The sequence below is a fragment of the Zonotrichia albicollis genome, chromosome 2 (assembly GCF_047830755.1).
Source record: "Zonotrichia albicollis isolate bZonAlb1 chromosome 2, bZonAlb1.hap1, whole genome shotgun sequence".
NCBI classification, from domain to species: domain Eukaryota; kingdom Metazoa; phylum Chordata; class Aves; order Passeriformes; family Passerellidae; genus Zonotrichia; species Zonotrichia albicollis.
The window spans coordinates 117,597,981-117,622,186 of record NC_133820.1 but is presented as its reverse complement, the minus strand read 5'-3'; the positions used below and the strand labels follow the sequence as shown (position 1 = coordinate 117,622,186).

At 34.6% G+C, this 24,206-nt stretch overlaps 1 protein-coding gene across 2 annotated transcripts in view; it reads left to right on the top strand.

Annotated features, from left to right (window-relative positions):
• The window catches only part of NCAM2 (neural cell adhesion molecule 2), a 268,868-nt gene that overhangs the window by 198,576 nt on the left and 46,086 nt on the right, over nt 1-24,206 (top strand). For both annotated transcript variants that reach the window (XM_074536167.1, XM_074536168.1), the window contains exon 12: nt 4,570-4,743. In XM_074536167.1, coding sequence (XP_074392268.1) covers nt 4,570-4,743 — 174 coding nt within the window. The remainder of the gene's footprint in view (nt 1-4,569; nt 4,744-24,206) is intronic.

Genomic DNA, 24,206 nt, shown 5'->3' with positions numbered 1-24,206 from the left:
CTATGTGGTTTTATTTGATTCTGGTCGTGTTCCAATGTGGGGAACTGCAAGGAGTTCTTTTAAAAATAGATGGTCCAGAATGAAGTTAAGTCAACTGAGACAACATTGTACCTGAGAACTGTTTGTTGGTACCAACTAACAAACAAACAAAATACAGAACTGGTGTACTAAAGAGGGCTAGAAAAGACAGAAGGAAGGAATGGAAATGGATGGATGGAAAAGGATGAATGGAAATGGAAAAGGATGAAGGTGAGGCAGGGGGAAGAGAGAGAGAGAGGAGACAGAGACACAAAGCAGGCATTAGAACCAGAGGCAGGGATGTGGGGGCAAAGCAGGCAGGGCTCTGGTCAGGAACACGGAGGCAGGACAGACACGAGGGTGACCAAAAGCCAACAAGGGCAGGAGAGCCAAAAGGCAGGCTGAGGCCAGGGCAAGAAGCACGCATCAAAAGACTGGAGCCAAACCAAAAAAACCAAGACCAAAAGGCCCGCAGACTCAAAAATGCCAAACAAGGCACAAACAGCTTTAGTTACCAAGCTCAAAGCTAAAAAGCCCCCAGCTAAAAGACAGGTCCCTAAAAGCCCCCAGGAGCTTGTTGAGGAGTCACTTTTATATCCCCTGTCTCCTCCCAAAGTCTCTCCTGCTGACAGGAGAGCACTGGCCCAGTCCAGCCTTCCACTGCAGTCTATTCCTGGAGCCCTTTCACCACTGATTGGAGAAGCCTCTCTGGGGAGTGCAGCATCCTTGGTGTTCTCCTGCTGTCCGCCTGTCCCATGTGAGGTGTGAAATGGTGACCAGGCAAAGCCTCCCCAGAGACAAGGGGAGAATTTCCTCCATCTTCTCCTGGCTGCCTCCAGCAAGTGGCACATGTGCACCCCTGCCTAAAAAACACCTCTGACAACCAGTATTTAAACAGAAATCAAAACTAAATTGTCTCCTCACAGTTCTTTAATATCATACATAATATCATACATAAATATAGTCACATTTTGGACAGAGAAATAAATGTTGTGGAAAGATGAAGCTGACAAAATGTCTGGCATTTGTTGTGACTTTTATGCCTTTAATTTAAAGGCTGAGTTTGTGATGAATTTTCTCTTTTTTTGACAGCAGTATAATGACAAAATACATAGCAGTGGAACTTCCAAGGATGTATTCTGGAATCTTTGCTATCACTAAATGATCATTAAATCATAGAAAGTAAATCCCCTCTTTCTTCCACTTTTTAGTCCTTCAACTTATATGTACAAGAGTATATGAATTAGTGATCACTGCCTGCAGCTAACCTCCTCTGAGATTCATTTTGTTGTTGGTTTCAGAATGAAAAAGAACAAGAAAAATCCAAATCTCTATCCTTCCAGGCACAGACTTCAGAGTACACAGTATTGCAAATTATTCTTCACTCCTGCTAAACATTGATCCAAAAGCCTTGCAATTCTAACATGAAAATCACAGCAATGCTCCAAGTAATTAGAACTGACAGGGGACAGTTCAAATGCAGGAATGTTTAGCTGGATGAGGAACAGAAAGCTGTATACCTTGCATGATCAAATTCATACTCATTAGAGAACCACAGAATTTGATTCAATTCATTATGCTGTTATTGATCTTCATTGGGGAAAAAAGTTACAGATCTACCTAGTTGGAAATAGATAGTAGGTATCTTGATATATCTTGATGGTATTTCTAGTATTTGGTTTTGGTTTTCACCAGGAATGTATCTCATCTATATTTTCTTCAGGTGATTTACTTTCTTCCTTACAACTGATATAGTTCAACTTTGAAAACTGCATAAAATTTACCTGCGTGTGTGGGTGGCTTGGAATGTGAGAGGCATATTTAAAGTAGTGTTGTGTATATATTTTACACTTCAGTGAGTTCCAAACATATTGCATTGTGCTAGTTACACAAAATATTGTACTGGGTTTTCAAAGGAGCTTCATTTCATGCTTATTATCAACTGGAATCATATCTTCCTCTGGCAGAAATTATACTAGAATCTGCAGTAGCACACGTAAGATTCTTCCTGAAGGATTTCATCTTCCCTGTGCCATGCTTATTATAGTTAAACACATACAGACATTAACACACAAGGAAGAGAAGTCTCCTTAACATTTGGAAAGCCAAGAACAGAATGGACATGTAAATAATATTTTTGATTCATGCTATAGACCCAATAATTGTTTTGATGCAGACAATCACCAGGGAATTGGGTTATTAAAAATATAATCCAAAAGCTAACATAAAAGTAGTATGAATGAAATTAGGTATTCGTTCATCCCCTGGTTTTGTTTGTTTTATTTTGAACAATTTTAATGAGAGAAAAAGAATTTTCAGAAGTTTAGGAGCTATTTTTTATACTGTTGGTATCCACAGCAGCTTTTAGCTTGTAATTGAATCCAAATGTCATTCATCTTGAGTATTGATATTCATCAGTACTCCAGTATTGATCACTTCCCAAGTGATGGTGTCCACATGGCTCATACAGTTCCATTCTGCTTAGGTGTGGCTGTCCTGGATTGCTTGGCTGGGATTCTTACACTGTATTTTTCCCACTTTTCTCAGAACTGCCATTTGAGCTCAGGAGAGAAGGCCTCTGTACACAGAGTGGTGCTTATGCACTTAATGACTATATAGGGGGAAAAATGAGTATTTCTCTCAGCTCTAAGGAGAATCTGAAGGATTGGCCACAATTTGGTTCTAATCCTCTTCCTCTTTTGATTTTGGGGTGAATACTGATTTAACAACCAACTGACATTCTTTTTCTATGTGGTGAAAAAAAACAGTCTGTATGTTTTTTGAACATAATTTATTTTTTCTAAAGACTCCCAACTTTTTGACCCATTTAGAAAACAATCCAAAAACCAGGTCTATGTTTTCATGTATTCATGGCAGACTGGTTACACTTGGTCATGTTCTATCTGATCACAGATCTTCAATCCATTTCTAAGAAATGTGAAAATTTCTTGCAAAATCCCATATCCTGATAATTGTTCTCTGGAATAGGAAAGGATTTGAATCTCTCGAGCTGAGACTTGAATTCTACTAAAATCTGTAATATAATGGATTCACATAGTTGTGTCTTTAAGTAAGAGATCTTACAACTTTCTTATCCATATAAAAATATCTATGCTGGGTTTAACCCAGTGAACTGCAAGTTTTGGAGGTTTCAGGAGACCTGGAATCAGAAATGGCAGCTGTAAGAGGTGTGATATTTGCATAAAAACACTCAAGTCTGACAACTGACAGAGATGTTCTTCTGAGAAAAAGTTTAAGTTTCTGATAATTAAAAGGTTATATAAATCAGTGCCTTTAGACCAGATTTGGCAGTGTCCTTTTCCTGAGAATTTGTGACTGAATATGTCATTAAATCTGTTCTTTAATATTTTGTACAAATTTTTGTCTCATTTTCATTCAAGTACCAATGCTGGGTGAAGCTCAGATTGATTTCTTTTTATTCACCACTGTCTGACAGCCTTTGAATACAGACAATATTTTATGTAAATGGTTCATTACCCACTAACTGAATTACAGGCTTTGGCTCAAATTCTGGCATGTCCTTACAAAAATATCTTTCATAACATGGAGACAAAAGCAATGTCAAATCTAGAACAAGGTATGCAAATAATTTTCAAATGGATCAGATAGCAAATTTTTAATGGTGTTTCAAAACCCTGGTATTCTGTCTACAGAATTAAAATTCTTCCTGTCATTTTCAATACCACTTTTTATAATTATAAATTTTTAAAATGTAGAACAATTAGAAAAGCTAGTCTTTTGACTTCTATGTGTTTGATCACAAATCATAAAGATAATATATTTCTATTCTTAAAGATGTACTAACTCCAATGTTATTTTTTGCTTTTGTTTCATATGTAGTATATGAAACAAACACCTACAAACACCTGATTTATTTTCATAGATCTTTTCTACTTTAAAAGATATACTCTTGCTTTTGATTCCAGAGAAAATATTTCTTTCAACCTAATTTGTAAATTAGTTCTCAAGCTGAGCAGAGGATAAGAAACCTTCCATTAATGTATTTTCTTAGTAGCTTGAAATCTAGCCTTTGAAAAAAAAAAAAAAGAAAAAGAGGTTCTTGTATTAACCTGTGTTTCAGAATTCCATAAAATGGCTAAATTATTTATAAGATTCTTTGTCATAGGCTTATTTAAAAGAATTTAGACTCTGAATGATTTAATTAGCTGTAACTGTTTGTTTTGTTAAATTTGATATAAAGTTTGTTATTCTCTTTTGCATAATTATACCGTCAAGAGTCTGATCTCTTACATTTTTATATGATGAAAGTAGCTATTAAGAAAGATCATATTATAAAAGAAAGGCAAAAATGCAAACTGTTTTTGCAGTAATTTAGCATACAAGGAAATAATGTGGTTTTCTTACAGCTCTGTAGTAGAAAGCTTAAGTTGTTTATCTAACACAAATATTATTCCACCATATTCAATATTATTTTTGGGAGACTCTAAGGAGACTTTTGTGGGCAGATTATCACCTGCTTAGGTCTGCGTGGTTGTTGCTGATTTTTAAACTGTGTTTGTGCTTTTGCAGATGTGCCATCAAACCCGTATGGAGTGCGAGTTTTAGAGCTGTCCCAAACCACTGCCAAGGTTTCCTTCAATAAGCCAGACTCTCATGGAGGTGTGCCCATTCACCACTACCAAGTGGATGTGAAAGAGGTAGCCTCAGAAACCTGGAAAATAGTTCGCTCCCATGGAGTTCAAAGTAAGTATACAAAAAATAAATGGAAGCATTTTAGCTGAGAAGAATGTCCAAGGAAAATGCTGTAAGTATTTCTCAGCTGTTTATTTGTTTGTCTTTTTCCAGTTGCTGCATCTCTGTATTAGTGCAGAGTTTCTAACACCAGTTAGAAATAGTCCTTCAACTTTGTAACTGCTCGTTTTTATATTAAAAATATTTATAGTTATTATCCATTTTTCACGTCCAGCCAAAAGCCAGCCTTTGAGGCTATGCATTTCAAAGAGAGCAAAAATAACATTGCATTTGAGAATGTGCATTATGTATGCACCTAAATGAATAATTTTAAGTAAGCTGTTATATAATATTTAATCCTGGGCATTAATTACTGATTGTGAGCTACTTAGTAACTGTCTACATACCTGTTAATATTCAAGATACCTGTTTCAAAAGCATATCATGTTTGTTCAAAGAACATTAAATGCCCTCTAAAAGGATATTTACTTGCATGTCTCTTGGCAGAAAAGAGCATAAGCCTACCCAAACAGACAAGAGTTCTTCAGGCCCCTGATGCGTTGGGGGGTTCATACAGAGTAACGTTAACCCGTGTATCCAAATATGCCTTTTGGTATTTTCAGTGCTACTTAAGGCAGCCTCAGCATTTTCTGATTAAAGTTCAGCAGGTGAATGGTTTTGCAGCAATCAACAGAGTCACAGGAGACAAAATGTTACAAATCTAAAGCATGTTCTCTTTCACATACTATAATACAAAAATTCTGCATTAAACTGAACATGTTCAAAATTACATAATTATTTCAAAGAAACATATAATGAACATTTAGTTAACATGTTAGAAAAAAAGGTTTATAACTCCTTATCTTTTGTTTTTCTTAGCTCAACACAGTAACTGTGTGTATAAATGTAATAATGTAAATCATAGCAACATTCATTTTATTCCAGTAAAGCTTGAATTTCTCTCAATGCTAGAAGATCTTAAGAAGAGTGTGCCTGCCCTCTATTTGCAGAGCAGGCACAGTAATATATATTGTTGTATTTCCATTTTTTTCATTCAATGTTGCAGATCAAGTTAGAGACTTTTATTCTCATAGCTACTTCCTTCAATGAATTTGCAATAATTGTTTTCTGATATGAACTATATCAAATGAGTAAAACCTGAAGTGACCAGTCTGCATAGTATGGTGCAAGGTACTCAAATGAGTGAAAACTCAGTGATTACAGATCAATCAGTCAATCAACAGATGATTGATTTTATTGTAAAGCCAGAAGAAACACACATCCTCAGTGTTAGATTTGCAAGAAACATATTCACCTTACCCCCTACAAAACTTTCTTTCATATTATTTCTGTTGTTGGGAAGTTTATTAAAATATTATTTGATTGCAGTAGGAAAGATGTGAAATTTCACAGACCCTTGTTACTAGAGTTGACTGGAGCTGCCTTCTTCAAAAATTCATTTTCTTTTTGAAACATTATTTCAGCATTGAGTGTTGTTGCTCACTTTGGAGATTTCTGTATAACGTGAATTGATCTTGGAATCATTTTGGTCCAAGACTTGTTTGAATTCTGTGGTTCTAAAATTGGAGAAGAGTGACAGGTACAAATACCTGCAGTCTTTATGCAAATGGTATGACCATGAAAGAGATTGTCAGCATTTACAATCTCTGCTGCCACTCCTACTCATAGTAAATATTTCTTTGGCAGAGAGCTGTATTACTTCCTGCATGCTGTTGCATTATTTCCCCACATCCTCCTTTGTATACTTTACTCTCCTTTTTCTCACGGACAATTTCCGGAGGTATACCATGTTGCAAGCATGTTGTCCTCTTCATTCCATTGTCTCCTAGTTGTATGCTGAAAGGTTTTGTTGAGAGAAAAACTAGTTGAGACCATTTTGGACATATTAAAGATATCTTTTAATAGCATATGTTACCAAAGATTACTCCAAGTGATGACAAAAACTAGTAAATATGAATACAACCTGAAAAGCCATCTTTGTCTACAAAGAGTCATGTAGTAAATACATAAATATTGAAAGGATGGTGGGGAATATTGAAAATAAATACTACATTCATTATTAATTCATGATGTTTTCTGAAATCTCTACTGATATACCCCTGTGTAGAAAGATTGAGACTATATGTCCTATATTTCTCTGAATTGCTCTCTGAACTATTTTAGAAATCAATAACTACTTCAGATTGTCAAACATTTACTAAACAGAAGACATCTTGTTTTCATAAATCTTATTGAAGATACATTATGTAGTTGTATAGGGAAATCAAAAGTGACCTGGTTTCATTGATCGTAAGTCCCTGCAGATATTCTATAAAAAGTTGAAAACTTTTTCTATTTGTGAAGTACTATAGGGCCAAACCAGGAAACCAAAATATGTTACCAAAGCACAAACATAACAATCCAGGACAGAAAAGCTTTTGCAAATGTAGATGTCAAAAACAAACTTAGTGTCCTTTCTTAAAAAGGAAATGCTGCTAAATTTAAATTGAATTCTTCTGGAATTTTTAGCCGTTGCATGTTTCTTGGGCATTTAGAACATTTCAGCAATTTTCCTAAAACATCCATTTAAAATTCTCTTCATTTATATTTTACCCTACTTTCAGTGTCATGTTAAGATAACCTTGAGATACCCTCTCCAAAATCCCTGTTTTCTGTTCCTGGAATATTTTTCAATGAAGCAAAAGCTTCCTTGTGTGAAGCTCTATTAGTGTCAAGGTGCTATTTTGTTTTGTTTTCTTTTGCTTTTTTTCTTTCAGCTTTTTGAGACATTTAGGATAGTTTATTAAAGGATAATAGCAAATACATGGCCTTGGGACAGTTTCTGATTGTGCTTAAGTAATGAAGAACCACTTTCCTAGCATGCCTCAACATCATCTCAGCTAAGAGGAGGATGTTTAGAATGCAGTCAGTTTTCTGCATTACCATTTGTAGTTGGATCATCATAATTTTCACACTCATTCAATACTCCTTAATGGAAATAAAACCACTTTTTCCATCTGTTCACATTTTAGGGATGGTTTATGGCTAAGATTCAGATATAAATGCTGTTTACACAGGGACAGATAACTGCTTGCACATCTCAAGTGGTGGTGCATACATAATGCATGGGCCATGATATTTTTTCCCAATAGTAAGCGACAAAATATTCCGAAATTTTACAGGATGGTTATTTATCAGTCAGATTTAACTCAGGAAGGGTAAAACTGCAGACCTTTCTTGCCACAATGTACAAAATGTGCCAATTCCAAAAACGCCATCAAGGGAAAAGAGACAGAAAAATTTACATGCAGGAAGATGTTGTACCTGGAAGACTCAGAATTCCAATACAGGGATTTTCAAGGCTAAACTGTCTCCTGCTCTCTCTCTACTGTGACTCAAAGAAATAATGTAGCTGTCCTCACACAGTAACAAAAACCAACCATAAAGTCACAAAATTAATGAAAAATACATTTTAAAATTAAACAAGCCTCACAGAAATGTGGCTACAGAAGCAGGTTTCTAAATAAAGCATTAATAGGTGTTTCAAAACACTTTTTTGCTCCTACTGCTAGACAGGCATTAATTTTCATTTGGTTATGACCTAATAGCTATGTATAAAACCTTTTACAACTAAGATTATAATAGTTTTATTTGTATGAAAACTAAGATAGATGCTTATCAAAGTTGTTAGGTATTCTGTAATCAATCATGCAGTAAATACAAATAAGTTTAATCAAGATGATTAAGCAGTATGAAGTGGATTCTATGTAAATCCAGTCTGCATTTCTCTTCTTTTTCCCTCTTCTTCAAAAAATCTCTCTAAAGGTGACTTTTGTCTCAAACTTTACTACTTTGAGCTGTTTTCAGGTAAGGAGAAAATTCTAGTCTTGGAGCTATAACCAGGAATATCTATTTCCCTGTTCTCTCCCCTTTGTCTTTTATAATGAAGAAGATTTCATTTGAAAGTCTGTGCTGATTGCAGCTATTGAAGCAGAGCACAGAAAGTGAAGCAATCATCTGATACACCAATTTCAGTCTATTAAGGGATTTAAAATCATAATCAACACTCTCATAATTCAGCAAGAGATCAGGGAGCAAATGGCAGTGAGATTTTTCTGCACTTTTTAGGTGCTCCTCTGAATATGAAATTAGTTTTGTTGAAGGCTACCAGCAAATCCAACTTTACAGTGGAGTTCTCTGTGGACCAGAGTCCCAAGGGGAGGTGAAGTGAAAAGAAAGAAGTGAAAAGAAACCCAATAATCCTGCAGTAGGAGAAATACAGATAGTTGTAAGAAGATTAGTTCTCCAAGGAGAGTTTGCATCCTTTCACCCAGACAGGTGGAAAATCCCTGAGTGTAGGAAGGTGCCCATCCACCATCAGCAAGTGGATAACCAAAGGTGAAGAGCATTTGCCAGACTTTCCTCTGTATTCCCAAAGAAACCAGTTACAAGATGTAAGAGATACCTGTGTTGGGAAAAATCACCTTACCACAATCCTCTGTGCAATTCTGTTTTTAAAGAAAGAACAACTGATCTGTTTCTGTCTAATCAACAAAGAATTTATAAGAAAAAGCCTCCTTTATTTTTCCATTTTGTGCAATATTTACTTCCAAGGAAGAAACATGATAGAGTCTCTGAAATTCAGTTCTTCATGTTCAATCCCTCAGAAAGCACCACTGATTTAACTCTAAAAGAGAAGCTATCAAGGTCTTGTTTTGTCTTGATAGCATTATAGACATTAGTAATTCTGGTTTACAGGCAGCAGATAATGCATTTGTAAAAATTAGCTTTTACACAAATCCAAAACATTGTGGAAGTTGTTTGAAACCTGAAAAATGTGCACTCTCTGAAAAAATTTGAATGTCTTCAACAGGAATACAAAACTTTTTATTTCCTTTGTTCTTCAATTTACAGGTAGATAAAGATTTTTTTTTTTCCAGAACATTATATGTTTCTGAGTGAAATATGAAGAAAAAGCAGTCTCTGCATTTCTTGTGCTGCTCAATTTGCTGGTGATAGAATAACACAAGGAAAACATTAAATGCAGTCCCATATTCAGATTACTGTGGAAATTCACCTCTGGCATAGGTGGATGTCTGGCAGCCTTAGAGAAGAGAAGGGATTTGTGAGCCAATACACACACCCACACACATCCACACATACCCCCCACCTTTGCTTTCTCTAAACTACTTGCACTTGGAAATTCTCTGATTGCAGATCAGAGTTTCTTTTTTTCTTATTTCTAAGTATTGATACCGTGAATTTTTTAGGCAAAAATTTCAATTAATTAAATTTTCATTTTTAAAATTCAATTATTTATGGTTCATATAAAAACTTCATAAATTTGGAAGACATCTTAAAGCGAGACTTCTCATTCATTGAGTTTAGAGACATTTGAGGAAAGTTCTAGTTTTCCTGAGTTTCTAGGGAAGTTGCTAATGTATAATGCCTAGATAATTTAGAATTTCTTATATCAGGAACAATTATATCAGACTGAAATTACTGGATCTTAAAACTCAGAATTGTTTAATCTCATTTATTTTTCTAGGAAGCAAAAACCCAAACAGAAACAACAGAAAAATCCCCAAACCAAATCAACCAAACACAAATCCCTTAAAAAATGCAAACTAAGCCAACCAACCTACAAACCCAAAAACTCCACAGGCTCAAAGTCTCTGAACTTTACTGGCATCTATGTCTTAGCATTTATTCATGAGATATTCTGTTGAGTTTCGACCCTTTTGGTGGATTTATCCCTGGAATTATAGTTTAGCTCTTATAAGATACTAGCATAAAATAATTTCTACAATGCATAAATTACATAAGCTAAAGCTATACATACATTTCCAAACTTTGGGGTAGAAAAAAGAAATATGCAGAAAACCAACATGTTTTGCAAGATGCTTTTTTGAATCTATATCTGTGTTTTCTGTTTCAATGGTCAAGAATGTTTAATTTTTTTTTTGTATTAGAGATTCTTCTTTGGATGGCAGAAAGCGGAAACTTTACAAATAATGTGCAAAGTATAATACTATTCAATAGTAAAAGTGTTACTTATAAATATATTTCATGCAGTGATATCAAAATATACCAAAGATAATTTATGAACATATGTTTATATTTCTTTAGTGAATATTTCATTGAAGGAGACAATAATTTCTGAAGCCTTGTGATAGCATAATCAGACTATGGGCAAGAAGAAGTGAAATATGTTTTTACAATTTTCCATTTTAAGGCAAAATGAAAGGATGAAAAATATTTCTAGCTAAGAAATGTTGAAATATTAATTCTTTCTGGAAGAAAAGAAAACCCTTGACAGGTGAACAAGTTGCATTATATTATTTTTCTGAAAAATAAACACAGCGTAAGGAAAACATCTAAGCTTGTACAGCATCTTAAATATATGAAAATTGAAGAAAAATAAATTTAAGGTTTCAGTTTCAGCTAATAAGGAGTTATCCAGTTAAAAGCACTATTGCAAAAGCTTGCTTTCAACATAACTTTAGTTTTTTCTCTCTGAGTTTTAACAACTTATAGCTCAAATCTGAAATAAGTAATCTTTGTAATTTTACATTCAAATCTCAGCAGGTTCTGTTTACTTCCTTTTTCATCTGAGTACACTACATTTCCTGTTCTTCATGAAATTCTAGATTAATTTACCTTCCTAAATTCCTAAAGGACCCAAAAGCATCCTTGTCATCATCAGCTCCAACTCCCCCAGATTGCATCAGGGCCAAATTCAAAATTTTGCTAGGGCTTTGCCCTGAGTTACTAACGTTTCTGTGGATGGAAATTCCCTATTTAGCAGTTTGTTTGTGAAATGAGTGGGGTTTTTTTCAAACCAGGTCCTGTCTCTATTATTTTATTCACATACATTTAACTGGGTTTTGAGGCACATTGTAGAAGATGTGTTTTCTCTTACCCAAGACCTGTTCTTAAATTGCCTAAATTACTGTGTGTTCTGCCTGGTTCTGCTGCTCCTTTTACTACAAATATCCTTCAGGTTAGAGGAAGTTATGTACATGCCCGTGTTGATGAGGCAATCAAAACTTGGAGTCCTCTCCCTCTCTATTGAGCTATTTAGTTTTGAATTGGCTATACCAATGAGAAGGTATTGATGATGTAGGCAACTCACATTAAAAGTTCTTAGTAAAAAAAGTCCATAAATTTATGTAAAATTATAAAGAGGTCATTCCATTTTCCAGTAAATTTAAAAAAAGTTCATTCCATTTTCTCTTTTACATTTGATATAGATATAGATTAGATATAGATATAGATATAGATATAGATATAGATAGATATAGATAATATTCCAAAGTCTGAAATGTGTTTTTTTGTGGGAGGGGGACAGAGGGTTGGGGTTCTGGGGGATTTTTTTTTCGTCTGTGCAGATCAGTTTTTTGGGTAAAACTGCTAAATTTCATTTTCTGTCCTTAAGCAGGACATTTTGGTGGACATTATATAAACAAGCATTCTTTCAAAAGACTTCAAAATTCTATTGAGTCATAGAATTATGGAGTGGTTTGAGCTGGAAGCAACCTTAAAGCTCATCTCATTCCAAACCCTCTGCCACAGGCAGCGACACCTTCCACTAGACCAGGTAGCTCAGAGCCCCATCCAACCTGGCCTTGACCATTTCCAGGAATGGGATATCCACAATTTCTCTAGGAAACTTGTGCCAGAGTCTCACTGTCCTCATAGGGAAGAACTTCTTCATAGATTTCCCCTGAGATTTCAGAAACACCATTATGGCAGAAGATATTCTTTCCTATTATAAAACAAAGCAAAATCTATCTCTAATTATTGAAATTGAGAGGAAATCTAATAGATTAGTAAGAATTCACATGAATTACCTATGAGGTTGCAGGTTTTGTATTTACTGCTCCTTTTGTACTAAAGCATGAAAGCATGTACCCCACTGATTTCTGAAACAATTTCCCAGTATAACAATACTTAACCATTAAACCAAGAAGACTTTCAAATAGATTCCTGAGAGATATAAATCCCATATAATTAAATTCTTTTCCTAATGAGTTTAATGATTAAGGAGAATTTATCTGTACAATTTATAGATCAAACAGAAATAAATTGCACATAGTTTGGTAGGCTAAGTCAACACTCAAAATTATTTTCAGAGTTGAAAATCTTCAAGGCAGAATTCATTAATTTCTACTGCAAGCTGCAAAAGCAGAAGGAAAAATGCCTTCATCAGCCTGTCCCAGGAGGAAAAATCATCTTGAGACATTGAATTCCTTGTCATATCTGTCAGTTTTGACTGCCTATGGCATGAATTGTGATCACATTCAGTTCACCAATAGCAGTTACGATTCATGAGGAGTGTTTATGCCTTTCTGGAATACTATGTATGAGCACCACAAATCTAGAAGTGCCTGAAGACTCAGAGGTTTTTTGTCTCTGATGGTGGTATAAGCCATTCAGAAAAAAAAATTTTGTGTCATGAACTGAGCTTTAGGATTTGGTTAATCATTTATCAGACTGTTAGGCAGGCAGTTTAAGAACAGCAAAATCGTGGATCAAAAACCCCTATAAAGCTTGACCCCAAAAATCTATTGTTGCTTTATACCCAACTTTTTTATTATGTCATATTTATTATCATTGTCAAATTGACTAAAATGAGTATTTTCATTTAAGAAATTGCCCATTCTCAGTAGTCAATAATTGTTAATATTTAAAAAAAACCTTGTGGATCATTCCTCTTATCTGCTAATATCTAATGAAACTATTGATAAGCCTAAACTCTTTTTTTCTCAAAAAACACTGAGTATTTGGTTTGATTCAAAAATAGTTTTCTCAACTTAAAGCCTACTTTAAAATTACAAGAAGGCAGGAATTGCATATATATATATATATATTCACATATACTATTAAGCTATAGCGTTATAAGACCTGATACAAATAAAATTAATAAAAAGTGCCTATTTTTTAATCTTAATTCTTGGGATAAAATGGCATTATGTGATTTGCCAATAAAATTTTCAATGGCAAGTTGTCATTAAAAAAAACCAAAAGTGAAAGAATGTATGCAGCTTTATAACTACTACAGGCTACAAATAAATGTGAGGACAAAGACCACTTTTTATCCAATTTATTTTGTGTATAAGCCTGCATGTAAGAAAGTTATTCAGCTCTTTAATTCTGTCTCTATACTAATTTTGGCCTCCATCCAAATCTTTGAGTAAAAGTCTCTTGTGGTTGAAAAGGTTGAACTGTAAATAAATGTCTTAAACTAAATTATATGGATGGATTAGAGAGACTGAAAAGTGAGAATTGTAAAGGGAAAACGATGTTTAAACATCTCAGGCTTTTATACAGACCTGAAACATCAGGAGAATGAGATGTACTTTTCACATTTAAAGGTGAACAAAATGTCATGAGAAGTGAAGAGAATCCAGACAATTTACTGCACAGCATGAGTTCATAACTAAAAGCAATTGATTTTTATGCAAATATAACCACTATATGAACTTACTCTTTTTTTCCTGGTAATTCTGTGTTTGTAATTGCATTTGGTCAACAAATCAAAGCTCATTGCACAATGTGATTTATGGTTTTCTCCAAACAGACTTAAAAATCTGTAGGAACAAATGGAAGATACTCTGATTGCAAGAGTATGTAGTAAATATTTTAATAAGAAATTAAATGGAGAATCAGTCATTCCAAATGTATTTCACCTGGTGCTGTTGTTGTGATAACTCTGGTTTATTTCCTATTTAGACCTTTCAGGCTTTTCATAACTGCACCCTCTCAGGTAAATTTATGGTGAACAGCTGATCTGATGTAAAGGTCTTGCTGACGTGGCTTGTAAAGGTAAATCTGGTTAAGCAGAGAGTGATGCAGTGCAGTATTGGGTATGAAGAGCTGATAAATGAGGCACATGGTGCAGCTGCAAATTTTGCCTTTCAAGTGCATTGTGTTCATCCACATTTATTGTACATTGCTTGTCTACTTAGAGAAAGATAAGGTGCATTTATGGAATATTTATGTGTATATAAACTTCTGCTGCATTTTGTAATACAAAATAGAGAAGCGCTCCAGGATGACAGAATATTCTTTAAGTATTTTCAAGGTCATTGAAAGACAGAGTGGTTATGAATAGAGCTCTCCTTCAGCCACATAAAAGAATGAGTAGCAGAACAATAGCATGGCCCTATCTGTATTACATTGCACAATATCTTTAAATTAATCTCTTTTTATGACTTTTTTTTCTGTGTCTCCATTTCTTTCTTCATTGGTAAGAAATAAATTATAGTATACAGTAGGATGGGAATAAGGAGGAAAGTTATGAAGGAAAATTATCTTTGCATGTAAGAAACAGAAGAACAGTTCTTGAAATCATCATTCATGTCAGTCTTGAGGTCTTTCTGTTTATAGAGCAGGGAATTTTAGGAAAGACACATTTAGGATCATAAAAATCCTTCTGTGGGTATTGCAGAAATCAGGAGCTGCTTTGTTCTTCAAGTAGTGGTGGTTTGGTTTTTGCCAGCTCCTGAATTAGGTAACAGAGAAAGTAGACTTTCTTTTCCTCACACTTTGCATGCTCCAAACTTGAAAACTGTGTGGCTTAGAGGAGTGAAAGACAGGAGTCCTGTGTCAGAACCTGCTTCTTAGGCAGCTCCAAGGCTGCAGCAACTTAAGTGAAAAAAGTCATACTTAATTTACATATTCTTTTTATTACTGTTAGGAAGCAGAATTAAAGTGAAATTTAAAATATTTGCATTTTAAATAGCAGTCTTAATTGAGACACAAGTATTGCTAGCATATATGAATTTACCTATGAAAAATTCACTGCTTCTCTAAGCACAGTATTTAAAATATTCATTCCCTGTGCTCTCAGCTATTCCTTTGGCTTTCCATTAAGAACTTGTGAATTCTCAACATCTGTTTTGTTTCACTATAAGAGTACTGATATATTTGTAGTAATGGGCAGTTTAGGTCCATCTGGTTATGGAAAGCCACATCTAATTTGTATATAATAACACAGTACAGTTTTTGTAACACCATAAGAAAACTAGTGAATTGTATTTTATTACACAAAACATCCTAAATATGTTGTAAAGCTTCATAGGAAGAATAAATTGTAGCTCTGCAGAACTTTGCTGACAATAGGAAGTGCAGTTGTTAAAATCTTTTTTTTTTTTTAGACTTTGGAGGCATTTTGGCCACAGCAACTCCCTGCAGTGTTACAGGCTGGGGCAGAATGGCTGCAAAGCTGCCCTGGGGAAAAGGACCTGGGGGTGCTGATCAGCAGCGCCCAGGTGGCCAAGAAAGCCAATGGCACCTGGCCTGGATCAGCAGTGTGGCAGCAGGACCAGGGCAGTGACTGTCCCCTGTGTGGATGGGCACTGGTGAGGTCACACCTCAATGCTGTTCTCAGTTTTGGGCTCCTCACTGCCAGAAGAACATTGAGGGGCTGGAGTGTGTGCAGGGAAGGCAGTGGAGCTGGGGAAGGGTCTGGAGCACAAGTGTGGTGAGGAGCAGCTGAGGGAGCTGGGGGTGTTTGATCTGGAGAAAAGGAGGCTCAGGGATGAATTTATCCTTCTCTACAACTCCCTGAGAGTAGGTTGTTGCCAGCTGGGGGGCAGTCTCCTCTCCTAGGCAATTAGTGACAGGACAGGGGGCACAGTCTTAAACTGAAGCAGGAGAAGTTCAGGCTAAGCATCAAAAATAATTTATTTCATTCAAAGGGTTGTTAAACTTTGGAGCAGACTACCCAGGGAGTGGTGATGGAGTCACCATCCCTGGAATTGCTCAAGAAACAAATGGATGTGGCAGCTGACAAAGTTGCAGTCAGTCAGAGCTTGGACTCGATCTCAGATGTCTTTTCTAACTGAAGTGATTCTGTGATTTTTGTTGGGGTTTTGTTTTGTTTGGTTTTTTTTTGTTTGTTTTTGTTGGTTTTTTGGGTTTCTTTTTGTTGTTTATGATGGTTTTAGTTTTTTGATTAAAAGAGAATACATTTAGCCCAATAATCAATTATTAGTTCAGGATAAGTTGCTAGTTTAGAACTGAGTTTCACCCTGATATATTAAATCAGTCACCAGGACCTTCAGGTGACAAACTGTGTGTGTTTACTACACCAGGCACTAGTGTATAAACATTAAACAGAATGCATCCCAGGTGCACCACAGGAACTAGTGTGGGCCTCATGCTCAGAAGATGCAGCTTTTGTCTGGTGTCAGTTCAGGAGAAGCCATCCTCACCTTCTGCCCAGGATCTTTCAATAACAAAGAATTCATGGGTGGAATGTAGGAGACCATTTTCAACTCCAGCTTTGTGTTGCAAATTTCAGATGGGATGGAAATCACAACAGAAACTCCACTGTAGGCACAGAAAAAAAAAAAATGGGTGGTCAGTAAAACCGAAATACAAGTAATTTTTCTGCCCTGCAAGGGAAAGTGAGAGATTCTAGCTTCTGCCATGTATGAGATAGTCTGGGATAGGATACAGTTTGATTTATACAACTGAGGAATGAGACAAAGTGATACAGCTGCAGCAAGAGTAGAGGAAGGGAAGGTATACATTCATAACTAACTCCTGCCTCCCTGCTCAAAGCATAATTCCTTCAATAATCCAGGTTAGATTCCCAACTCTGATGTAAACCAGGAAATACATAGTAGCATTGCCTACAAGATAATCATGAATATATTTTTGTAGTCTCTTAATAAATAATCTCATTTTAATTTCTGAGTTTTCTCCCATTAACCATTCTTTTCAGCCTTGAAGGGTATTCAAAGAGAGAAAAAACAATAGGATAAATGACAGTGTGAATTATTTTAATAAGAGCATTGATTGCCCCTCTGCATTGAGATTACAACAGTTATTTCTTTTACTACATTTTTTAGTATTTTGTGTTCACTCAATAAAGTATTACTGACTTAGATATCTTAACTCTGCTGTCTTTCTGTGTTCATATTGCCAATGTAAGTTTGGTGTATTCAATGGCCTCGTATTTTTTCTTACAGGCTAATTTTAAAACTAATCTCTACAGAAAGTAAATTTGATTAATGAACATGTTTAACTTAATCAGGTTTTATATCTAGCAGTATAATTTGTACTACTAAAATTGCAGCAATTATAGTGACATAAATATTTAACAATGAACCCTGCTGAGAACATTAGTCATATGTTAGGAATCATTTTGAACAATACTTTCTTTTCCCATCATGAAGGGAATATCTGGTAGAAGTCCAAATCCCCATTGATTTCCCTGCATTCATTTATTGTTTCATTAAACTTTTTAGTATAGTTCTTTTCAAGTGTCTGGCTGCTTCTCCAAGAAAAATCTTACCATTAAGAATTTTGCAATAGTTGTATAGCAGAGGGCAAAATGTTCCAAGAACCAAAATAGTTTTCCCCTTTAATTTAGAGAATCAGAAAATTTGGTTGGCAGGAATACCTGGTATTTATCTGGTCCAAGAAACTGAATCAAGGCTAGTGCCTCTTTTAGATCAGATCAGGTGTGGTTTTGTCTAACTCAGTCTTGAGTCCCAGGGATGGAGATTCCTCGCTCTTTTGTCTTGAAATAACCTGTTTCAGTGCTTCATGTCTCTCCCAGTGTATCAATATTTCTAATACCCGGTCTGAGCAAAAAAAAAAACAAAAAAACAAAAAAAAAACCCCAAAAAAAAGTGCAGTCATTTTTTCTAAGGACTGTGCTAAAGTCCTTCACCAGTCTCCATGACATCCAGAATTTGCATTGATCAAATTAATGGTTCTAAATGTTGTGGTAGGAAACTGTTAGACATCATTGAACATTGTTTAAATTATTGTCTGATAAGTTGAAACACTACAAAACACTGACAATGCTATTTTTTAAAAACTTATTCCAAAACACTTATTAAATAAATAAAATTAAGGGTAATGAATACTGGGAGGAAACCTGATACTTAAAAAGAGGTAATTCAAAGAGCATTTGTGTTTGAAATGTATTTGAACTGTGTGATTTTTAAGCTGAGAAAGTATTTCCATTTTTACCTATTGCATACTGTAAAGAATTTTTTCATTCAGGATGCCTTTGTTTAGTTTAATAAGATCTTCTTACAGGAAATATCAGTTGTTTCAAGCACTCCCTATCCTGAACTTTAGATTTAATGGTACTTATGAAGTTTTTAATTGTCCATTCTTTCTTTGTCCTCTCCTTTTCCTCTTCCATTTCCTTCTCTACTTTCCCTTTCCTATTCTTTGACTTCCATTTCCCTTTCCATAAATATCCACAAATACCTTTTATGGAAGTTCAGGATTTTTCAAGATTTGGTATTAAGCAGCTGGCTTGGTCATCACAAAGGTAGTCAAAGAAATATAGAAATAAAAACTTGGAGAAAGAGGTATTAAGAAGTGTGTGTTTGGAATATAAATTCCATTGTAGTGGTGATGGGAAACAGAATCTGTCAAAGCTAGATCCTGGTTGCACTTGATTGCTGATAGGATGCTAATCAATAATCAGTACAAGTGGCAGGATTTTTTCATTAATTATTTGATTTTATTGTCAAATCAGTATAACAGAAAAATTTGAAGAAGATATCAAGATGATATGGTTTAATTTATCATTTGAAGTACAGATATTTTTTGTAAACCTATAGCCTAAAAATAATACGTGCACTGACTTTTTTTTTTAATTACTGCATAGGTGATTTATTTTGTATGCAATTCCTGCCAGTGTGTTTTTGTTCTGAATAAAGCTGTGCAAGGTTTACTGATCTGATAGTCTATCTCAATAGATTGCTTTTGTTCCAGGAATGTTTTCCTTTTTTTCCCTGTGTGCTCTGCTGTTATTCTGGTTAAAACCAAGTTGAATTAAGGGTGTTTTGTAAATAAATAAACTTCTAAAGAAAATCTATTCATTTTTATACCTGAAGTTTGTTAAATGAAGAACCCCATCTTCTGGATTCATGATGATTCAATGTATTATAAATTATGTTGTCAATCCACAAATTTTCTCTTTTCTAGGCACTTTAGTTTACACTCCTGCTTGCTTTATTTTCATTAATTTATAGTACTGTGCATTTTGTAACTATGATTTTCCCATGGAATATTTAACCCTTTCTGACTAGTTTTTTTCTCAGTAGAAATAGGTATCAAAGAAAAGCCCTAAAAAGGGATGCTACTTTTGGTTCAGTTTGTATAGTGATATCTCAAAATCCAGCTCAGTAAAATTAAAAATTAAATACATGGAAGAAAGGAGCTTAACATGGTAATTGTGTTTTAATGTGTTATATATTAATATTAATAAAAATATTGCAGCTATTTTTTGCCAAATGCATTTTTGATGTCAGGACTGAAAAGTGTTTTGTAAAGGAATTACTCGTGTTAGTGAACATTAGATTGTATTAATTATACCTGATCTACTACACTCTGTTCATGGGTTTTTATTTGTATTCACAGTTAAATAAATGGCTAATACTTTTATTCCAAAATAATGTAATAATTATACATTATAGTGCAGAGAAAGATGGAAATTCTGGGAACACAACCATTTTATCTGATTATTAAAATGGTTAGGGAATCAAAGTTTGATATGGTTGCCAATTTAAGACGATTTCACTGACAGTATGATTTGCTATCATTATCTTTATTTCATAGAATGTGCAAATTGAAATATTTTTATTATTAAAGTTCATTTATTTGTGTTAGCTGAATTCTGACAGTTATAGCCAGATGCTTGAATGAGTATTTATGAAATTAATTGTTATTTGTGCAAGGCAGACAGATGGAACTGAGACAGCCTGGCTCTTTCTGCATATGAATTAACATTTTGTCTATTGTGTAGCAAAATCCTTTTTTTTTATTTTTTCCTCTGTATTTCTCCCCTGTGGCAATTTCTAACTTCATTCTGTCAATATTTCTCTGAGTTAACTGTGAGTCTCAGCTAGAAAAAAAGAGGTTATATACTCTTCCTCCTACTGTGCAAACACATAGAATAAACAAAACATTTGTTGCTCATCCCAGGCAGACAGATTTTGGGCAAAGTTCCTCATATTCTGTGACATCTACAGGAGTCTCAGACATTTGTACAGAACATTATTACTTTATCGCCTCAAGTTTCTCACTGCTGTCTTCCCATCACTTTTTCTCCTGCCCTTAAAAGAACATGAATCATCATCACAAACCTGTTTAAGCTTCATAAAAATGCTATTCATTTTTTTTGACTCTGAAAGAGATTCAGGTATTTCCAGGGGACTCGGTGTTTCCTTGGGAGTAGTAAAATAATGAGTAATAGGTGCAGCAAAGTGCTGTTAAATCAAAACACTCCACTCATTAACATGCACAGTAGTCAGGCTGCACACATCCTCTGCAGTGATATAGATTCAGATTAAAGGGAGAGAAGTAAGAAAAAACCCAAACCATCCTCAAATTTTTAATGCTTCTTTGACATAAATTTCACTCTGCCACCACAATCCCACATATATAGGAGTGAAGATGTTGTTTCAGCAACAGTGTCTCAGCTACTTTGTTTCAAAATAAATTTATATCCTTCTTCTGTTAGATCTGACATCCTCAGGGGACTGAATTTGGAACTGGAATAACATTGTTCTCTGCAGCAGATACCTCTCCAATGAGAGCAATGGAACAATGTGGTTTTTCTGTTAATTAACCTCATATGAGATCCACTTTGGGATTAATGTAGAGGAACTGTACTTCAAGCTCCCTTAACCTTCTTTTCCTTGGTGATGGTTTATGTAATATATCACAATTCTTAGAAGGTTTCTGAGGCAGATTACTTCAGTGAAAAGACAGTTTAATATGCCAGACATTTTTCCTCTCATTCTGCTGTAATAAAGTAACATAAACAACCTACCCTGGACCAGAGAAGCAGCTGGGGAATTTTGTTTTGGTTTTACTGACTTGGATTTATGGTACAATTTATTTCACAACAAATCTTGTGTTAGATGCTGCTTTTCCATGGTTCATTTTGACAGCAGTTAAAATTCTGAGACAATAAAAGGAAGTTTTCTAGATGAAATGCTTGCAAGCTGTATTTTAAATAGTATGAAGTTCTCAATTTTTTTCTAACATATTTCTGTGGGTTTTTTCTGTACTGAGTTAAGTTTTTTCAGTTTATTAGATTTATTTGCAAATTACCAGAACCTGTATAATAAAAAGACAGACTTTATACTTAATGTTGCTTAAACTTTAGGATCAACCTATTATCACATTATAGGTTAAACTTAAATTTTATTAAGTAAAATTTAATTATATTCTATTGTTGTGTTTCTTTTTAACTTCTGTTTGAAAAAATTAAAAAAAAAAAATTAGCAACATTGTGACATATCTTGTCAAAAAGTATTAATAATTTTGTATTAAAGCCTTAATAGAGCATACTAAACAAAAACCAATATACCTGGTAATTTCTTGTGTCATATTGTCCTCCAAGGCTACCTTGAGACCTAAAGCCTCACTTATAAATGGATAACACTAAGCTCTGAGCTGTTGTGCACCATGTTAATTTATTAATTAACAAACTTAAATTAGATAATTTATTTAATTTGGAGAGCTCACAAGTGACTGCTCTGCTTTTCCCTCTTTGGAGTATTCCTTCCAAATCTACTCCTCAATCTAACTAGTCACTATGTGAATTATCCCGGCAAAATCAATCCACAAAATTGAATTATCCAGTTAAAACTCACAGATACTGTGATTAGAAAGACACTATCTACTGATAAACAGCCAGAAGAAACTGAAAAATCTCCTGTGATACTCTGAAAGAAAGGGATTTCACAGTCAGTATGTCTGGAACTTGATATCCATCAATAATTATGCCAATGCCATAATGTAAATATATGGTATGCAGTGGACTGGTTCTTTTCACATTTATGCACTAAATGTGAAAGAAATAAAAAAAAAAAATATCCATTGTGCCTAGGGCTATTTTCATGTGAGAAAAAATTATTTGTAAATGGAAAGATGAATAAGCTGATTTTATACTTAAATAACAGAAACAGACATTACAAAAAGAAACTTAACTAATTTATGAAGTATTTTCTTCCAATCTCAACTCCTAGCAAGCAGTGAAATTTTCGTTTCTCTTAGATTAATCTTCAGTCCTGCACTTTTACTACACTCTTTGTGACAACTTCTTAATCTTAATTACTCCAAGTATTCTTTTACAAATGGAGTATGTATTCTAATCCAGAATGGTTCTTTGTTTTCAGAAGGCTACAGTTATTATTTTTTCCTACATATTTAATATATGAACCTCACACCATCACTGATACTGAGTCCAGTTTTTGAGGACATATTATGGTAACAGATATGTCTGGGTTAATTCCACAAATGTAATTGCAAAAGTCATTGTGTCTAGATATATAGTGCTGTGCAGGGGATTCTAAATTATTTATATAAAAATATATATATTTATAAAGTATATAAAGTATATATGATTCTTTAAATACTACATATATAAGAAATTTTATTCATTTCTATAGGTCCCAGGGGTGCTTATAAAATTGGATCTTAGGTTTCATGTAGTTAACACATTTGCATTTTTCTAAATGTAGACTCCTAGTTGTGCTTTAATGTTGTTTAAATTTTAAAAACATTTACAGTAGCACTAATATTTGGTATGCCCTAAGGTTTCTTTTCAGTGAAATTATTCATCCTTGGAAAGTAATCATGGCTGAAAGGCAAGTCAAATACTACTACTGCTTAGTTAAGTTTTAAATTTCATCTTAACAGAACTCAGTGATATATCTCCTAATTCTATTCTTATTCTCATGATGGTACATTATTTTTTCATGACATGATTATACTTGAGAGTTCAGTATTTTTAAATCTCATAAAATGGTAAAGCTAAAACATGCTGGAAGACATACAATTCTACTGCTCAATTTACAAGAAAACAATTATGTTTCAATGACAAATTCATGCAAAATGCCCATAATAGAGTGTGAAATGTAGAAGTTACTCTTTTTCCAAATTCATTAAATCCTTTAGCATCTCATTTAATGGGAACTCTGTCGGACTGCTGTAGAAACTAAAGAAGTAGAAATTCTAATAAATCTGCACTGAAAAGAATAACAAAGAGTATGGACAGAAATAATTATGCTTTCACTGGATATATGACTTGAAGGCCTAAAGCAACTAAAAAAATCCTTAGGTTTAATGAAAAAAAATTAGGCTCCCTAGGGACTGTGAAAGATACTACTGGCTCTTTTTTAAGATGTTACATTTCTACAACCACTTGCCAAGGGCAGGGGCAGAATGACCTCCCTGCTCCTGCTGGCCACACTGCTCCTGACATAGGCCAGGAGCCTTTGGCCTTCTTGGCCCCCAGGGCACACTGCTGGCTCATGTTCATGTCAGCCAGTGCCCCCAGGGCCCTTTCTGCCTGGCCACTGTCCAACTGCAGTGTCCCCAGCCTATGATGCTGCAGAGGGTTATTGTGGCCAAAATAGGCAGGACTTGACACTTGGACTTATTAAACTTCATCTTATTGGACTCTGCCCATCCACCCAACC